The sequence below is a fragment of the Zosterops lateralis genome (assembly GCF_965231275.1).
Source record: "Zosterops lateralis genome assembly, chromosome: 2".
NCBI lineage: Eukaryota > Metazoa > Chordata > Aves > Passeriformes > Zosteropidae > Zosterops > Zosterops lateralis.
In genome coordinates, this window is record NC_139763.1 from 6,205,774 (window position 1) to 6,225,945 (window position 20,172).

The window sequence follows — 20,172 nt, forward strand, 5'->3', positions numbered from 1 at the left end:
CTCCCAAGTAACCAGCAACAGGACAGTAGAAAAAGGCCTCAAGTTGCAACAGGGGAGGTTTAGATTGGATACTAGGAAAAAATTTCTTTTCACTGGAAGGGTTGTTAAGCACTGAAACTGGCTGCTTGTGGCTTAGTCACCACTCCTGGAGGTATTTAAGAGATGTGATGTGGTGCTTAGGGACATGATTTAGTGGTGGACTTGACAGTTAGACTCTATGATCTTAATGTTTTTTTCCATTTTCATCAGATTCTATGATTCTAATTATTACTCTCTGATGGTCCAATTCTGCCACCCTCGAGACTTATTGAGAAAAGGAGTGGGTATTGATACTGTTTTCACATAACTATGACCTTTTTATTTTCTGTCACATCTATGATTATTTATAGAATCCATATACATTGCTCAAAATCTGATTTAAAGCCCTCTCTCTCTGCATCTTCTATCAAGGTCAGTGTATCATACTCTTGGCAGCCCCACATCTTTCCCATTGTGCTTATATCAAAAATCTGGGTTTCAGGAGACCTTGGTAAGTAAAGTCTGTCCCCTGTTCCAAAACAAATCACACAAATAGCTACCAATATTTATAAAATATTTCTTCCAGTAGTTATGAAAAACAAACAAAATGAAAATTAAACCTCTTCAGTCTTTTAAAGCAATCTCTTCCTGTGTGTCTCATAATCCCTTTCATAATGGCAGCAACCACTCCATTATGGAAATTGGTTTATTCCCTTCTGCTCCCTCACAGCTCTGTGTCATATGTATTTGTAGGCTGTCGTTAGAGTTGAGCTTTCATTAAGCTAAAGAAACCATTTCCTCCTAGGCTGTGTGTCCTGAGCCTTGGACCCTTCTTACAGCCTCCTGCTTTGTGCCACTGTTCCCTTTTGAATAAAATACCACGAGTTCCAAAAACCTGGCAGTACTTTCCCAGAGACCCAACCAGTGCTGAGTATGACTGGAGGAGTCCAGGATGGTTTCCTATATCTGGCAGACTCTGCTGTTGTTTATGCAATCCAAAAGGTGATTACTTTTATTGCAATATTGTGACATTGTTGACCCATGTTAAGCTTGTTATTCGCTCTAATCTCACCATTTCTTCATGCACAGTGAGCTGGAATTCCAAAGGGTAACAACACAGATATAGGGAGGCAGCAGCCTGTGCAACAACTGGCCCAGAAGGATGTTTGTCCTGTCTGCCCAGGAGCAAGGAAGGCAGGGAAAGATGTGCATCTTCCAGAACTGCTGGCTGGACAATTCTCATGTGTATTCTTGCCTCAGGTTTGCCATGGGGTGTGTTTGCGGTGCACTCCCAGGCTGAGCAGAGAGTGAGGAAGATGTGAGAAACATTTAGTTGAGTTGTAGTAGAAGGTAGGAGGAACATTTGTGGAAGAAAGATTGCCAGTTGTTGATAAACTGTGGTCTTTTTGACTCTTTCTTGATCAAACTCTGATAAACTGTACCTCAATTTCATTATTTCCAACAAATGTTCTGCTCTGATCAAGCAGATCTGGTTTGAGAGATCAGGTTACCTTAAAGAACCGTAGAACTCCATGCACAGATCACTGAGAGGCCAGGAGCTTGAGGAGGTATCATCCAAGCAGCTCTATAGCAGCGGCTGTAGTGGGAAGCTGAGAGCAGCTGCTTTGTTGCTGACATCTTGATCTAACTTGCCTGGCGTTTTACTTTTTTTTTCTTAATGAATATTTCTAGCATCCACTGAATGGTTATTTGCTCCTCAAACAGTCTTAGTAATCCCCAAATTTGGGGGAATACCTGGGAGTTATTTTTTTGAGAAGAACGGCACAGTAGGCAACATGATCACTATGAAATTGAAGCTTAGCTTCACTTTTTTTCTGAGACACATAGTCCTCTTTATGAGGGAGAGGCCTGACTTCTTAAAGAATAAATATGGCAAAGTCTGTAAAAAAACACTGCTCAGAAATTGTGTACCCACCTTCAGATGAGCTGCTCTCTAGAAGGGAAGGAGAATTATTTTCTGGCCTTTGTTTTGCTTAAGGCAACTTCTTTAGTGTATGGACATATAGATTCCTCCACACCTTGAAAAACATTAGGGCTGGATACTGTTGAGTCACACACGTTCTGTGTATGCAGGTTCTACTTCTTAATCCATTAAAGACCATCAAGAGAGGCTTAAGATATTCCTCTGGGAAAAGCATAAAATTTTCTAGGAACTGGATTTTGTTTGACATTTCAGAGTATTAGGAAGAAAATAGCAGCCCACACAGAACTGGTGTGTGTGTATCTTTGCTTACAAGGTCAAAGTGGTGCAATAAGCACTAAGGCTGAGCAAAGGATGAAAACCAGGCAAAAGGAGGAAAAATCTGTATTCCAACAATTGTCCTCTCAGCTAGAGGAGCGGAAGCATACATGTCACAGATAATTCATTGCTCTGGCCCACCATGCAGACACACTGATTTCTGCAATTCAAAAAAAAAAATGTATTGAAGGGCTGAAACAACAGTTCGTAGTAAGGCCAGGTTAGAATAAGCCTTAAGTTTTTTAACACAAGTGACAACTGAAGAGAGAACAGTATGTTCCCTCATTTTCCAACAGATTACTCATGATGAGGAAAATACTCTTTCACCTTAAGAAATAATCACGCAGTTTCAAGAGTCGATTCAAAGCTATCCACAAAGAAGAACAAGAGGCATCAGGTGTGATTTCTTGTGAGCTGTGATTGAACCTGTGACGGTCAATAATGACAAATGACCAGAGGAAGATGAAATTCCCAAGCACATTACCAAGTCCTATTTCAGCAGAGTCTTGATGTATCGTAGCACTTGCCAGCCAATGCATACATCTTCTTTTACTCTTTGGCAGCTCTCCGAAGGGTTTTTTTTTTCTTCTGGGTCAATAACACACAATTGCACTCACTTCAGAAGCCAGCTGTGAGGGTGGTGCTCTGTCAGGGCACCCACAGCTTGGGCCAGCGTGCCACCTCCAGGCACTGCTGCCTGTGGGGCTGCCTGTGCCCTCTGTGACTCTACAGGGCTTTCTGAACACTTGAGGAAGGGAAGCTGTCGCACAGGTGGAATGTTTGTGCCTGTCCTGGCTTTCCAGAGGGATGTGGGCAACTGTGGGACATGAGCATGGCACAGGGGAGGATGCTTTGCCCACTCCACTGTACCACTGTAACCCCATAACCACTAAACCACACCACCCAGTGTCAGACCCAGACATCTCTTAAACACCTGCAGGAATGGTAACTCCATTGCTTCCTTGGGGCAACTTATTCCAACATCTGAGCACCCTAAAACTGCGAAAAAATCTGAATCACCTCTGCCTCAGCTTAAGGCCATTTCCTCTAGTCCTCCCACTGTAAGCATGGGGCGGTGAGACTGGCCCCCATCCCCACTACAATCTCTTTTCAGGTAGACAATGCTGCTTTACTTCGTCCAGTCCTGGGCTCCTCAGGGCACAGGAGACAGGGAGCTCCTGGAGCAGGTCCTAAAACTGCAAAAAAATCTGAATCACCTCTGCCTCAGCTTAAGGCCATTTCCTCTAGTCCTCCCACTGTAGGCATGGGGAGATGAGACTGGCCCCCATCCCCACTACAATCTCTTTTCAGATAGAAAATGCTCCTTTACTGTGTCCAGTCCTGGGCTCCTCAGGGCACAGGAGACACGGAGCTCCCGGAGCAGGACCAGCAGAGGGCAATGAGGATGAGCGGGGGAATGAAGCATCTCTCTTATGAGGAAAGGCTGAGGCCTGTTCAGGTTTGAGAAGAGACGACAGAGAGGAATCTCATTAATGGGTATAAATATCTACAAGGGGGCTGTCAGAGGACGGGCCAGGCTCTGCTTGGTGGTGCCGGGCACAGGGGCAGGAGGCAAGGAGCAGAAACTGATGGTCCCAAGTTCCACCCGAGCATGAGGAAGAACTTCACCGTGCAGTGACCGAGCAGCGGGACAGACATCCCGGAGAGGGTACGGAATGTCCTCCACTGGACACATCCCAGAGCCAAACGGACACACAACCCTGTGCCGTGTGCTCTGGGCTGGGCGGCAGAACCCGGTGACCCGCTGGGTCCCTCCCAGCCGGAGCCAGCCCTCGATACCCGCAGTGTCGGGGGCTCCGGGGCTCCGGGGCGGGCCCGGTGCCGTTGGCGGCCGCGTGACGCCGCTGGGTGTTGTGAGGCCGCGCTGGGGCTGCCCGCGGCTCGGTGCGAGCCCTGTCCCCTCCGTCCCGCACATATCCGCGAGCACCGAGCTGGGCGGCCATTCGGAGCCGGCCCGTGCCCGCCTCCCTCCCTCAGCGCCGCTGGGGGGGTGTGTGTGTGTGTGTGACAGGCGGGCAGGGCCAGCGCGTCACACGCCGCCCGCGCTCCGCCCCCCGCTCCTGCTCCCGGCGCCGCCACCTCGGCCCGGCCCGGCCCGGCGCGGGCAGGCGCGCGCGGCGCAGCCATGGAGCCCGAGTGCCGGGTGCTCTCCATCCAGAGCCACGTCGTCCGCGGCTACGTGGGCAACAAGGCGGCCACCTTCCCCCTGCAGGTGAGCGGGCGCGGACCTGCTCCTCCTCCTCCACCTCCTCCCCCTTCGCCAGCTCCTCTCCCTCCGCCGCTGTTCCGCGCCGGGCGGGCGGTGTGACGGCAGCGCTGCCCGCCGAGCTCCGGGCGGCTCCTGCCGAGCCGGGGTAAGGTCAGGGCGCTGTGGGGAGATGCCCGCACTCGGCGCGCTCCCCGCCCGCCCCGGTGCCGGCGGCAGTGCCCGTCCCTGCGCCTCCCGCCGGCTCCGCGCCGCTCCCGTGAACGCGGCTCCTCCCGGGGCTGTGAGCGGGCTGGGCAGGGGAGGGCGAGCCGGGGGTGCTGCCGGCTCCGGTGGGTTCGCTCGGCTCCGCGCTCGCTGCCTGCGGCGGCTCCGGGGTGAGGGCGGCCCCGCTGCCGCCGGCAGGCGCATCCAGCCCCTCAGGGCAGGGTCACCGCGGTGTCCCCAGTGCCGGGGACTCGGGGCAGCGCTGCCCTTGTGCCGGCACCCAGATAAACCCCGCCTGCCCTGGGGTGATCCCCCACCCCGGAGGGTCTGGGGAAGCTCTGGTGGGGTGTAAAGGACACTTAAGGCGTGTGCGAGAGGCAGGGCCGGGGGAGCTGCCTGCCTGACATGGCCCGGGGCTGGAGGGTGTAATTGGATCTCGGCCTTCACGGCTGTCATGTGCTGCCCTCGGGGTTGTTTGCTTGGATCCCGCCGGTGCTGGGGAAACAGTGGGCGAACCTTTGCACATCTCAGTGTTGGTTCTTGTGAAGGGTCTATGTCCTGAAGGGATAATTCGGGCCTTCCCGTGGAGAGGTCCTTGTGCCTTGACAGACGCGTGTCTGTGAGGAGCTGTCTAAGAACCCCAGTACCAGAACACGCCGTGTTGTGACATTGGTTATCTCGGGTTTTGTCTTTGGTCTTATCTTGGTTTTTATCTTTGGTGTTTACCAAACGATGGTGTAACTCATTTGACTAGACAGCAGAGGTGATACTCAGATAAATGATGCAAGTGAGATCAGGCCTGTGACAAGCCAGTGTCACACCCCCGGCTCACCATCCAGTTATAATGTAACCAAGTCTCTTGAAAATTAATGTGTGGTGAAGGGTGATGTACCTGTGTAATCCGAGTATTGTGGAAAAATACGAGTGTGTAGAGCTCCAGCCCAAAAGATCGTCATGAACTGCAGGCCAGCTATCCTTCCTTTCCTAGCAGAATGATCTCAAAATTGTACTTCCCCTTTCAATTCCTATATAGCAGAAGAGCACACAGTAGTACTTATTCCAGAAATCTCCAGTCTCTTAAACTGTTCTCTCTCTCCATTCTAATTCTTTGTCAAAGGTTCTCTTTAATTTTCTGTAGCTTAACCTTTCTGTGACATGTGAGCTGCTGTGTAACTTGGCAAATGGGTTCCTGGAAAGTGTCTTTAGTTCCATGGCTATGATGGTATAAAATACTACTTGAGTTAAAAAACCCCTGTTGATGGTGTAGCTGGGTTTTGTTCAGAATCTGTCGCACTCATGCTGTGTAATATTCCTCAGTGTATATTGTAACAAGAAGTTTCTGGAGTGGGAGGAAAAGAAATTTCCTTGGGGAGCAGTCAAACTCCTGCCACTACTGACTGCACTTGCACATCCTATGTAGGCAGCCCTTAGTGGAGTTGTGCTTGCTGGAAAGTTACCTAAACCCTTGTTTTGCTAGAACATCAGATGGAGCAAGGTGCCCCAAAGTGAAACTTTGCTTTTCTTATGAAGAGAACTAAAATCCTGAGTCTTTCTCTTATATTGTTTTTATATAGCCATGAAAATGATGGCCTGTATCTATTCTTGAGGATGGGTGCAAGTTTGGCATGCTTTTATTTCCCTTTCTCTTTTTTTTTTTTACTTCAGTTTTCTGAACCAGTTAAGTGAGGCTCCCTTTGGAGCTCATTAGTATCGAATTTGCAAGGCAGGATGTGTGTAGATAAGTGTGTCTGTGTGCTTGTGAGCTGTGATGAGCTGAAATCCTGACACAACAGTTCAGGAATCTGCATTTGGACAGCAGCATCCAAACAGAAAACTTGACATGATTTCACCTGCTCTTTGCGGACTAATCCAAAAAACATTACTTGTTTTTGCATGACCCGATCTTTGGTCAAAATCTATGACATTATTATCAATAGCCAGCAATCTGCACAGAAGAGAATTCTTTAAGATCTTTTTTTAATCAGTTAGTTGCATTTTGTCAGGCTCCCACTAGAGAAAAAGCAAAAGTATTTAAAATGTAGGTGTGTGGAATGACTTCCTCTGTGGAGTGTGTTGTACATGCTTTCTATATGGAAAACACGGTGAAACAGAGTTAGGCCATATATTAGAGCAGTTATAATAATGGAAGTAATAGAGCTAAGTGAGAGATGTTAGAACTCTTTACATCACTTCAGGTTAAAATACATGTCAGTAATTAGACAATCTAGATTAACTAATAGGTCGTAGAGGAAACGTGCACCTGGATTTGCCAGAGAGTGAACTGCCCTCAGCACTGCTTTCAATTTCTTGTCAAGAGTTTAAATAGTTTTTACTTGCATGGTCTTACTGTCTCTTTAAAAAGTTCTGAAGGTAATTCTGAATTACTTTTAAAATAGTCTTAGGTTATTCCACAGCTGTGTACTCTGAGCTTTTAGTATCAAGAAGTGGTTCAGGATGGTCCGGCATTTAAGACAGGAAGAGCAGTAGGGTGTACATTAACTTGTGGAGTTAGTGTCACAGTGCCACTGTGAGTCAGATAAATTATTTAAAACATGAAAAAAGTTTCTAAGTTTCTAAATGTTTCTAATCTTGACTAAGATTTGTCATAGTTTTTATGATGTATATTGTCACCATGGCATTCAACTTGACTCTTATCATACGTGGTTTTGTTCCTTAGAGACATCTCTTAGCTGTTAATTTTAAATATAATTTTAGCTTGCCCTTCCTGCCCCACCTTTTAGGCAGTAAGTAAAGGAAGCAGAACTGGCAAGAAGAGAATTACTGTCCTTGTCAAACCACAGATAATCCAGAAGAACAAGGTGATGTCTGCAGAGGTACCTCATTCTGACCAACAGGGAAACTTTGGTAGGCAGAGGAATTTAAGATTTATACATTGCACCCATCAAAAGATCAACTCTTGGGAATCAGTGTGTATGTTCAGTTCTTGGGGCCTCCATGAGCTTCCAGGAAGGAGTTTTGAAAGTATAAGGAAGGGACATGGGAAAATCCCCACCAGTTTTGTTTGGGCACTGGACGTTTGCATTTACATTTGATTGCCACTGGAATTGTTTGTTCCCTTGTCTGCAAACCAGAGAATGTTGATCTCTGCTTATGTCTCAGTAACAGCAATGGTTTGGGTGGGTTTGTTTGTTTGTTTGTTTTGTCTGCCCTAGACAGAATAGAATCTGCCCTCATAGAATTTGAGAAAACTGTGCCTCTGTTTTGAGTATATAATCTGATATCCTTTTATATCTGTTTACCTTGAAGATGGAGCCAAAATCTGAGACAAACACCATTAATTATTTGGATCTGGAAAATGGAATTGTCTGTTCTGAACTGTAGAACCATAGACAGTTTCTACAAAACAATACAAAATGGCCTTTTGAAATTTATTCAATTATTTTACTTTTTTAAAAACTTTTTTCCCCAATACTAAATGGAGATAGTTGTCCAGGTATTAAATAGGACTGTTGATTCTCAGAGTAGTTCTCAGTAATTCTCCTCTGGAAATAAAATGGTAGGTCTACATTTTTAGCTCCTTCTTAATTGTAGAATAGATGGGAAAACAACTTTGGTCAGCACAGGTGGTAATTTCTTTGATATTTATTGATTATGCCTAGTCCAGTATATAATGAGACCAAAACCAATATCAGTAGATCTGTGCTAATTATCTACAGCTTTAGTTAAAAAAAAATAGATTTTTCTCTTTATTTCATTAAAAAGTGTATTCAAATGGCTTAAGGATTGTGTAGGGAAAAAAGTACATCTCTTATTTAAGATGACTCTTTTTCTTTTTCAAACCCTGCTATTGTGTTAATAGTATGAGTCAGAAAAAGGATGAATCAATGAAAAGTCTTTACAGAGTAACAATAAGAAATGTTCTTACTGTGTAGTTCTTATTTCTGTTATAGATCAAAGGCTGAAAAAACCTAAACCTTAAAAAAAAATAAATGCAAAGACGAAAAAATGCATTTGGTCTTTATAATATCCAAAGATTGTCCTAAATTGCATATCTGAAACAACAATTATTGCTCTAGAGTCATACTTCAAATGAAGCTTGTGGAACTATGCGATTTTCCCCCTGACTTTGTTCTTTTAAGAAAGATAGATAAGGGGTGAAGGAATTAAAAAAAACAACCCAAGACATTAAAAAATTCACAACCCCTCTTGGAAGGCTTGTTCAAAGCTGTGTAAAGAGAATTTGTTTCTTGTGTGGATGTCAGTGCATGTACCTGCAAAAGTCTGGTGAACACCTTGCACAAGGTGAGGCCCCGAGAAAGGCTTGTAATCCAAAAAGTCCAAACAAGGTGGCTCCCCCCACCTGGCAGTGTGGATTTCTGGGGAAAGGCTTTACCAGACATTTGCAGAAGTTCTTGTCCAGATGAACCCAGCTCAGGTGCACTCAGAGAACTTTGAGCCTCTCAGAAGATTGTAGGAGAGGGACTTTCCACCTGCACAGTGAGCTGGGAGAGAAGGTGAGTGGGACAGGACTGGGAGGGGATAAAAAAGCAGATTATTACTCAAAAGACAACAACAACAAGGGGTGTCTGTGTCACTTTCAGCTCCCGACATTGCTTTGAGACAGACTAGACTAGACTGAGGCTACTGGGGTCTCACTTCTACCCAACAATAGGAGTTTCTGTTTGTGCACAGCTCTAAACAAAGAGACCTCAATTTTCTCTTCGAACTCCTAATGGAACCTTTTCAGCTACTAATGCAAAATAATCAGCTTGAAAAATTAGAGTCATTTCAACCTGCCTAAAAGAAGTGCAGCTGGGGCTGCAGATTGTGCTGTGGACTCTGAAAAGCTGGGCAGAGCCTCTGCTGAACAGAAAGTGGGACTGACTGAACCATCCTCATCCAAGGTCAGGGCTGTGTTTCTGTGGGGTTTCTGGCTGTTCCTGAGAGTGGTGGCAGCTTGTTAAATAAGCCTTTGTCATGAAAACACAGAAATGCCCAGGGATGTTCACACAGGCTGATTGTATAACACAGTTTTAAAGCTCCAAAAAGCATTTTAAGATTCATTAAAAGTTGTTGTGCAGTGTGTGTACGGGGCAAGTTGACCAGTTGGCTTTTTAAACTTTTCAAAAAGATGGTGGTCAGTATTTACAATGATTGATGATTCTCATAATTTGCTGACTTTTTCACAGTAACTTGTGAAAGTTTGAACCATGCAGATGCATATGCTGGTGTTTGACACAATAGTTACACTGGAGTGTGTGTAGCGATGTGTAGTGAACAAATAGTTTTTGGCAGAAATGTAATATTTTCATCTGCCTCAACACAGCAAAGGGAGAAGATGAAGGAGGATCCCATTTGGTGTCTACAAGTACATGCAAATATTTGACTTGAGAGGAAGCAAAAATACTTTACCCTGATTCACCCACTGTCTTTGGAAAAAAAAATTGAGCTGTCAAGAAATTGCAAATCTTATTAAAAGACTGGAAAACGTTGCCTAGAGGTGGATTTGCACTGTTTGTGTGGGGATATAATGTACTCAGAGACTCAGTAGCAAGTGTTTACTTGCCTAAGGCACTTTTATATTAGGAATGGCCTTATTTTCTGTCTTTAAGTCTTAGAGATTTTTTTAATTTTTCCAGTATTTGATGTCTTATTTCTGCTCCAAGTGAAATCTCCAGATGAGAGAATATTTTTTTGTGTATAAATAAACAGGGACAGATAACAGTGAAGAGTGATCAGATTTCTGGGGAAAGAAAAAAAGCTTCAAGTTAAAGTTAATTTCATGTTAAAATGTATTAAAAACAAAAGTATAGTTTGAAATAATAAAATGAATCTTTAATTTTATATATATATATATGCAAATTGTACAAAGGTACACTTAAGAAAAACTGAGGACAACATTACTGATAACTCTCTAGAATCTTCCTTTAAGTAAACTGTTGTCTTTTACTATTCACTTTTTCTATTTATATCCGAAAAGTGAAGAAAAGCATATTAAGCCATTTTAGATAAGGGATACAGCATTATCCATGGCTGACTGAACACATACCAGGCAGGTATTTTTAGCTTCTTTAGGCTGAACGGATGCAAGGGGAAGTTCCACTTCAGTTGCTCGTGTTGTATGGAAAACAGGCTGGAATTGGTGAGGCAGGGTTAATGTGAGGAGCTGGACATTAGTCTTGGGACATAAAATGTCCATTCTCCTGAAATTACTATATGCAGTAGAGTGTTCAGCTGCAGTAGTAATGTGTACAGAGGAGAAAAAAAATATATATGTGATGAGCATAATGTTTGAAACATGCTGGGGAGGTCTGTGCTGATAGATAATATGAGCCCCAGGAGAAGCCAGACTAGTTCATCATCTTGTGGCCTGGCAGCCATGGGGTGACTTATCATAGCTAAAAAAATATTACTGTGCTGAACTACCTGAAATTTTTCAAGCCTTTGTTGAGGACTCGTATTCGTTCATGTTAATTCATCCGTGACACCTCCAAGCTCCAGTTCCCTTAACACCTGGAACAATTATCCATAGAGCAAGAGGGAGAACTGAGATACTAAAACCTCTTCTGTCATTCATTTAAAAGCAAAACAAACTTCTCTTGACCCTCTGTCATCCTTTGTAAATTTTAAGCATATGGAGTAGTTTGGGCTGAGTAGAAATCCTTGCATGGTGATTTAACTTTGCCGTCTTGGGAATGCAAAGCACCTCTTGCCAGCTGGATGTATGGGATTGAGGAGGTGCTAGAGCACACACTGGAAAATGGAAAGTCTTTCCCCTGTGGCAAAACAAAAGCTGGAGGGCTGCTTTTTAATCTGTGGATACAGTCACTCCCAAAACCAGCAGTAAATGGTTTTCTTGACCTGCAGAACTCTTCCAGTCTGGCCACAACCCTTCCCTTTCTCCCCAGTGTGGGGTCCACTCGTGTTTTACCTCTCAGAAAAGGATCTGTGTCGAAATCTCCAGCAAGGATGGCACAGCTATCAATGACATTAATAAGCTGAAGGGAGGAACCTATGACAGTCTTCAAGAACATTTGAAACATCCAAAGAAGTGCAAACATCCAAAGTGTGGTCTGTCCCACAGTATCAGAATACAGGAGCATTTTTTCTCTTACTTCATTTGGCAGGTTGCTACCCAATATCTTTCATACTCCCCTTATTTTTAATGCTAAGTAATCAGGGATTTTTCCTGAATTTTACCATGTTCCTTTATAGCTACTCAACATGGTAATTCTGTCTCTCATCTTCTCTAAGGGAAAAGAAAAAGAAAATTAATTACAGCAGAAAAATTGTTGGCTAAATTCTCAAAATTTAATACTGTTGTGCAGAATTGCACACTGGAGCTTATGGTAATGTATTTAGTAAAGTCTGGCCTAGATCTAGAAAAACTATCTGTATAGTTTTTATATATATACACAAATCTGTGTATTTTATGACTCTTTTTTTGGTTGGTGAGTACTACTGCTCAAGGTTACACTGAAGGAAAACTCTTTTCCCATCCACCTTCACTGTGGTTACTCTCATTTTTCTGGCAGGATAAAGCCCCTGGCTCACAGGAGTCAGCACCACGCTACCTGTGAGAAACAAGTCTGAGCATTTAACAAAAATGAAAACATAAGCTTTTAAAGAAACTAGCTATTTTGTTCTCACTGTAGTTAATGGAAGTAGCATTGTGCCTTTGCCCATTCATACAACAACCAAACAGATGCATGGAAAGCTAGTGTTTAAATTTGAGAAGTTTTATATTGTCACCTGTCCTCTAGGGTACTGAAATCTGCTGGTTTCAGTAGAGAAGCCAGATTGAGAAAAGCTTGCTCTGGCCTTGCTGCTGCCAGCTGGTCCTTCCACCTGCACTATTTTGTGTCCACTTCACTGCTCCAAGGAAAGTCATTTTGTGAGGCCATGTGGTAAACTGCTCTGAGAAGCCATCCAGGTTATAAATGACTTGGCAAAAATGGAAAAGAAGAAAGTGAGTGTTTATTTTGTGAGCCAATTTCCTGATGCTGTTCCCTAACACAGCCCCACAGACAGCTCTTTTGGCATAGCTGAGGTGCCAGGGCAGGAGCAAGCCCCAGGCTCCTGCACCTGGTGTCTGCTGAAGGAAACTGTGCTCTAAGACATCTGAAGGAAGTGGCGAGACATCCACTCTCTATTAGCTTCCTTCTTCCTGTGCATGGCCTTGGTCTCATCTTCACATAGTGTGGCACCTCCTTCAGGGAGATGTTTCCTGTTCTGTTTCTTCAAGTATCTCTTACCATGCAATATAATGTCTAAACCTTTGGTAGGAGAGTGGGATCCATTCGTAGTCTGCCTAAGAAGTCCAGATAAAACATGTGCTGAATAAAACAAATCTCTCTGGTAGGAAAACTCCATCTTAGATGTACAAAATGTGCTTGCCCACACCTTGCTAATGGACTTGTGGTTAGGGACCTGGCTACCCAAAATATGAACAGCAGGGCTGAAAATAAAAATCAGAGGAAAAGAATGTGCTGTGGGATCCTCCTCCACCATTTCATTCACGAAAATAAAAGAGATAATTTCCACGCCTGTTGAACCTATTGCTGCTGTCTGTGTCTGCCTCTCCTTATCAGTGTTTGCAAACTTCCTCATGTAGCACTGCAGGATTCCAGCTGGCAGGAGTTTGCAGTGACAGTATGGTGTTTTTGTCAAATTATATCCAAGTGTAGAAGGAAGCAGCATGAAGATGATGAATCTGAAATCTGCAGTGAACCTACTTCTCCATCTGAAATCAGCATCTGAAGTTAGTGTTACCTAACAGTAAAGAGTCTCAGGTGGAATGTGTTTCTTGGGTGGAAGGCAGGCAGAGACTCCCAGCACCACCTCATTCTGCTATTTTTATGTTTGTCCTTTAGTGGGAAGAATGAAGGGGGAAACAGCAGCAGAAACAAGTTTTTCCTTGTCTTTCAGTGGCCTTAACCTTTATAAATGGGTGTCTTGCAGATCCATCACTTAATACCACTCCAGATGGTAGGAAAGGCCTCCTGCCCCTAGAAAGGTCGATAGAGCAGCTCTACCAGAAATCTTTTGACCCTGCAGTTATCTCAATGCCAAATTAGAACTGTTGTGATGCAGGGAGTAGTGCTGAGGAGGGTGTGTATCTTGCAGGCACAAGAGGCTGTTTGTTTCAGTAGCCTATGGAAATGGTCATGATGCAGAACAAGGAATTTCTTAGTGCTGAATAAAATGGCTGAGGGGAATTTTGATAAAAGGATCTATTTTTTGTCATCTGAGTATGTTGCATTGAACAGTTAGTAGTAGTGCATGCCAATTAGTCTGTCCAGGTGCAAAGAAAAATTAGTGACATTGTGGTATTTGCTCTGAAGTATCCCTGCGTCTCCAAGACTTCTTTGGAAAAGCATCCTTAAAGCATTACTGGATAATCTTGAATTTGGCCTAATTACAATTCAGATAAGTACTTGCATTGCCAGCCTTTTCAGAAAAATCAAGAAATTATTTGAGAACAGATTCACTGCAGTCTCAGGCTGTTCTAGTCTTTTCAGTTGGTCATGATATTACAGCTACATCAGCCCATCAACAAATTCTCAGTGAGTACCAATTTTGCCAGAGCACTGTGACAAAAATTGTAGTCTGCTCTGGCAGAAGAGAGGGGATTTGTTTTCTGCTCCAGTCTTTACAATGTCCTGTGTGATGTCCAGTGCTGAAGTCAGCTTATAAATCCTGAAAATGGGTATGCAGTCAATGACAGGTAAAAAACCAATGTCACTGAAGAAACAAGTCCTGTTCCAGTGTCCAGTCACCCTCTGGGGGAAGAATCCTTTCCTAATATCCAACCTAAACCTCCCTTGACACAGCTTCAGGCCCTTCCCTTGTGTCCTGTCAGTGTCACCACAGAGATCAGTGCCTGCCCCTCTTCCCCTCACTGCAGTGAGGTCTCCCCTCCATCTCCTCCAGCCTGAACAACCCCACTCCCTTCAGATGCTCCTCACAAGGCTTCCCCTGCAGACCCTTCACCATCTTTGTAGCCCTCCCTTGGATGCTCTCTAATAGCTTAATATCCTTCTCCCATTATGATGCCTTTTTCTCAAGGTCATCTGCTGTATATTTTTCCTGTCTGTTTTGTAATTGTCTATTTCTAACCTCAGAATTTGAAGTGGTCCTTTCATACATCATTAATAATGTGTCCAGCATCCCTGTCCCCAGTTTATTTGCTCTAGTATTTTTATCCTGGCACAATGTCTCCAATATCCTAGTGATTTTTTCTTTGCAGTGCCTTGTCAAATGTTGCACTAAAATACAAGTATATTATAAGTACAGAGTTCTCTTTAGATATTTGGTGTGCCTTATTAAAAGCTCAGAGAAAAAAGAGATTGGTTAGTCAATAGCAGTTTCAGTTCAGTTTATCAGCCCACGCCAGCAATTATTCCTGCTTCACTAATTGTCAGGGCATGCCTTTTCTTTTTCCCAAGTTCCTATTTCTCACACTGAATTAGTGTTTTTACTCTTCTGCACCCAGTACAAGGTATGTTTTTTGATTCAGCAGCAAATGGAGATGCAATAAGGTGAAAGAGCAGGGACACAGTGAGAGGCACAAGCTGCAACTGGGAAATTTTTCTTTCTCCCATTCCAAATTAGTTTGATTACAGAAATTCAGCCTTTTAAAACATGTTTCTATGCCATCTCCAGAGGAATACAGTGGAGTTATGGTGTTCACTGGTGCTGCAGTCGTGGCTGTGTGAGATGAAGTTCCAAACTGTAGGACATTAATGCAAACAGATTGTAATACAATGGATACATAGAGCAATTTATGGCCTAACACAGAGACTTTCTTATTGGAAAGTATTGCTGCCATTACTTGGCAAAAAACACCCCAAACCTCAATTACCTTGATTGACAGGGTAATTTTAATGGTGGTAGAAAAGTTAATTCTGTTAATATCTTTCAATTAAGATTGGGTTTAACATATATTAAAGTGTTGGAAGAAATAGAATGGATTTGGTTTATGTGATACAACAATTATTTTTTTTTACATAAGTACAGACATTCCTGGCTAATTCAGTTTGTGAACTGTACACATGCTCTGCTGAAAGTCAGCAATTTGGAGTCTTACCACAAGATTTCTTGAAAATTCTTCATACATTGTGTCTAGTTAAGTCTTGGTGACCCCCTCGGTTTATGTACATCTTTGTGCTATAAAAATTTGTCCTCTGATGCCACAGTTACGATAAACCTCACAGGGTGTTAAGAATTAACAATTGGGGTCGAGGGAAAGATTTTTATTTTGTATATTTGTATATATTTGAGATGTAGGATTTGCTCTTAAATATTCATTTGTTTTTTAAAATGCTGTTGTGTGCTTTAAATAATATAAATCAAGGTACTCCCCAGTGCTTAGAAAGTTTGACTGGCTTTTGAAGCTAAGGACTTTTTTCTTTCTGTAGAACCCCATGGCTTGTCATGTGCTACCATTAATTTGTGAAAATGAGAGGCAAATTCACAGTGTGATGATTAGAGGACTGGATCATCTCTCTTCCAAGGACAGACTGAGAGAGCTGGGCGGTTTGGGTTCATTTGATGATGTCTGTTATGTTTCTTCTTGCTTTTTTTAGGATTTACTCCTACTTTGCTCAAACTCATCAGTCTGTTACCATTTGTTGGCACAAAGGATGGGACATGCCTGGCATGGATGTTTGATCATTTGAATATTGATTAGAGGAAGAGTCATCCTTTTTCCACAGAAATTTTACTTGCAAAAATGTATTTTGCTACAAAGGAGAAGAGTTGAGGTGCAAGGAATTTAGGTGTTAAAATACAAGGCTGCATTTATTTTGGGGAAAAATGGATGCATGAAAGTCAAATCCTTCATTTAGAAGTGGAGTCTCAAAGGTTCTCCTGATTAACAGAACCAGGTTCCTCCTTACCTTTTAACCATTTTTCTGTGCCCTTTTCCTGTCAAACTGTGTTTCCCATAGAGTTAAACTCATCTTTGTGAGATTTTTTACCTGTGTCACATTTGTAGCTCAGATCATAAAAAAACCCAAGATGCCTTGTATTCACAATAAAAGAATTTGTATGAATGACTGGCTGAGCTTGATCAACAATTTCAACTACTGATAATTTCCCTGGATTTGAGGTTTACAAACCATTTTGTTTGAGGACTTATATGAGAAAATTGGTTTTGATGTGTTCTGGTATAGTAAAGTTAACGTTTTCCAAAATTAAGAACTTTGAAGGAACTGAAGAGTTTGGATGGAGGTTTTGCCTTTATTCTATGAAATGTAGATAGCAACCTATGAACATGTATCAGGAACATAAATAATATGGAAGAAACATGCATGCAGGTCTAAACAGTGTGGCTTTAAACAAATTTCAGGTTTTTTCTTTTCTTACACTGTTCTGTTTTTTTTTTTCCTCATTCCAGTTTTTTCCTCTAACTTGAGCTGCATTACTGCTTTGTGGTTTTAATTTCAGACCTTTAAAATGAAATGCCACTGGAGGCACAAAGCCAGTGCCCTAAGAGGGCAATATATACTGGTCATGTTGCAGAATAGAGAGGTGGTTTTAATTGAATTTCATTCTTGCAGAACTAGGTCATTGTTCTCTAAGGTTGTTTAAATTAAGTACAAAGTAAAGCATTCTAGTTAATTGGCCCACTGGTCATTTAACAGCAAAGGATGTTATTATCTTTACTGTCAAAGCTGGCATAGTTAATAGTATAAACATAGAGTACCCTGGGCTTTATCCTTAGAACCAGAACTTTAGGCTGGGGAGCTGGTGGTGGTATTTTGTGTGATTTTACACAAATGGAGTTCTACAACTGATTTTTTTGTAGGTGATTGTGTCACTGGATGCTGGAGTGACCCAGGCTGGAAGGGACCTCAGGAGCTTCTGGCTCAAAGCTTGGGCAGCACTAAGTTCATCCCAGGCTACTCAGGGGTTTATCCTCCTTGGATCTTGAAAACCTCCAATGACAGCAATTCCCAGAGCATCTCAGCCCCCTTTAACCCCCTTTCTCTGAATATGTACATATAATGCATTGGAAATTGGGACTTTTTGTTTGTTTGTTTTTTCTAATGTTTAGTACCCTGGAAACCACTAAAACTTAGTTCAGTTCAGACATTTCTGTAATTCAAATGAGTTTTTCTCACATACTTGGGAGAGGTAAGATATTTCTCTATTAAAAAAAAAAAAACAACCCATAATATTTTCTTCCTCCCCAAACTGCATACAAACAGCAAAAAAAGCAGAATTCCAAGTGTGTGACACATATGGAAATAGACCTTTTTCCCCTGCAGGAGCATAGTAAAGCTGCAATACAAACTTAAACAGAAGCAGTTCAATAAAAGCTTTTCATATTTCTCAGAGTAAATAAAATTATTAAATGAGAAATTATATTAATATTTACTCTGAGGCAGAGCTAATCTTTGAAGTTAACAGTTTTCTGACTCAAGTGGTGTTAATAATCAGATACTAAATAAGATTAGGAGTTAAAAATTAGTACCTTTATTTGTCTCCAGACCATTGGTACATAATGTAGATTACACAAATATAAACATAAAGGCAGTCATTAAAACTGAATTTCAGATGTTGCATTTCCTTCAATATCTTCCTGCTCATTTCTCTGTTGCTACATTCACAATTTTCCATACTGTAAAATGTTTTTCTTGTTTTTCAGCCTCCTCTTCATAACAACTGAGACTCTCCTCTGGGATGTATGTTTGTAATATTTGATTTCTAACAATCTTAGGCAATGGTTTGTCGTGGTGATGAAGTAACACATTTTAGTGTGGTTGAAATGTTTTCTGGAAGGAATGGGAAGAGAGACTGTAAATTTTAAACAAAGCTGTAATTAACACAGTGGCAAAGTCCAAAGGGTTGCGTGATGGGAGGTGAACCATAACTGAGATCCAGCTGTTTATGTAACTTAACCAATTCAAGGCATTTTCTGCCCATTTTCTTGGGCCTTTAGGTTGCTCTACTGGTGAAACAACTGCTATCTCTTGTAAAATTTTAATCCTGAAGGAGACCCATTTCTTGGCTTTTTATTTAGGGCATAAATGGCTGGATATAAGTTTAAATTACTTCTGTGCTTTTAGGAAAACTAGTCTGTCTATCCTCTTTTCCAAAAGAGCCAACACCTTTAGCTGTTGTCCATGTATTTTAAAGTCTCTTCCTTTTTTATGTGTTGATTTTTCTCTGGAGTATTTGCTATTTGAGGTGAATTTGGAGAGTTCTCTAGACCACATCCCTGTCCTGGTGCCACTTTCTCTTTGCAAGGCTGGGAAAGCACTTGGGAGAAGAACTGGATGACATTTGTTCCTTTCCTTCAGAGTTACCTGTGATGAAGAGCTCAGCTGAATTTGATGTCATGCATTATGTGCTTCATGCTGATTGTTTCTTCTAATGTGTTCTGCTCTGGTGTGTCTACTTGGATTTAGGCTTGCAAATATTTTTGTGATATGTGTCACTCAGATCTGCCAGCCATGCCTTCCAAGCACAGAACTCCTCCAGTTTTAATGTTTTGTGATTTAATTTTAGAAGTATAACAATTCTGCCTCTTTTATTTGATGATACTTGAAAAATACATTGAATTTGCCCATTTTCCTTTAAGATTTCATTTGCAAATATCACTGTATGATGTGATTCAGGTAACTCTGGTGTGGGTCTTAGGGTTTGGGTCTTACAAAGAACAACATTTGACATCTGCTTAGACTGCAGACTGAGAGATTTAGGATGGACTCAGTCATCTTTTTCCTTGGGAGAGCGTTTATCATCCTTACCCACACTGGCCTGGGTTTAGATCTGCCCAAAGTTTCCAGTTCTGTGGGGAAATGATACTTACACAGGGTGACAGCAGAGTGTGGAAACTTGGAGTTGTTGTTGTCTCCTGGAGGGCCTGTAGGAGGTCAGATCACCCAGATCAGGGGATGGTGGCAGCACAGGGGATGTGTGTCCCTGGCAGCTGGAGCCCTTGGACACTTGCAGAGTGTCTGATGTCACCTACATTTCTCAAATCAGGGGCAGCAATCTCACCACAGGAGCTCTAAGGAGCAGGGGGTTAGCACAGGTATGGACTAAAGCTGTGGTAGTGAAGCAAAAATTTTAAAAGTTCATTTCTTTGTAAGTGCAGTCCTGATGCTGATCAAATATGACTCATTCTGCCACGGGCAAAATCCAGGTGGGGTGAATCCTTCAGTTTATTTACACAGAGGTGCAAGAAACATGTGTGTGTTAACACAAGCAAGAAATTTTATATATTGAGTTTAGTCCTGTTTTGAATTTTTACTTTCCGGTAGTTTTCTGAAGAAAATGTTGTTTCTTGCTTGTTTAGTACAGTAGGAAAATTGTTATATCCTACTGAATGCATATTTTCAGGTCATAGTTGCTACTTTCATGTGCAAATATGAGATTGACTCTTTCTTTTAGTATGATTTGTCTCATTCAATTAATTTGCTCTAATCTCAATTTTCTTGGTCTGTACATACAAAAGTAATGTATTTTTAATTAGTTAACTTTCACA

General features: G+C 42.3%; 1 protein-coding gene across 1 annotated transcript in view; it reads left to right on the top strand.

Annotated features, from left to right (window-relative positions):
- Positions 1-4,379: 4,379 nt before the first annotated feature.
- PDXK (pyridoxal kinase) overlaps positions 4,380-20,172 on the top strand; it is a 40,773-nt gene continuing 24,980 nt past the window's right edge. The window contains exon 1 of the mRNA XM_083854868.1: positions 4,380-4,511. Coding sequence (XP_083710994.1) covers positions 4,425-4,511 — 87 coding nt within the window. The 5' untranslated portion in view covers positions 4,380-4,424. The remainder of the gene's footprint in view (positions 4,512-20,172) is intronic.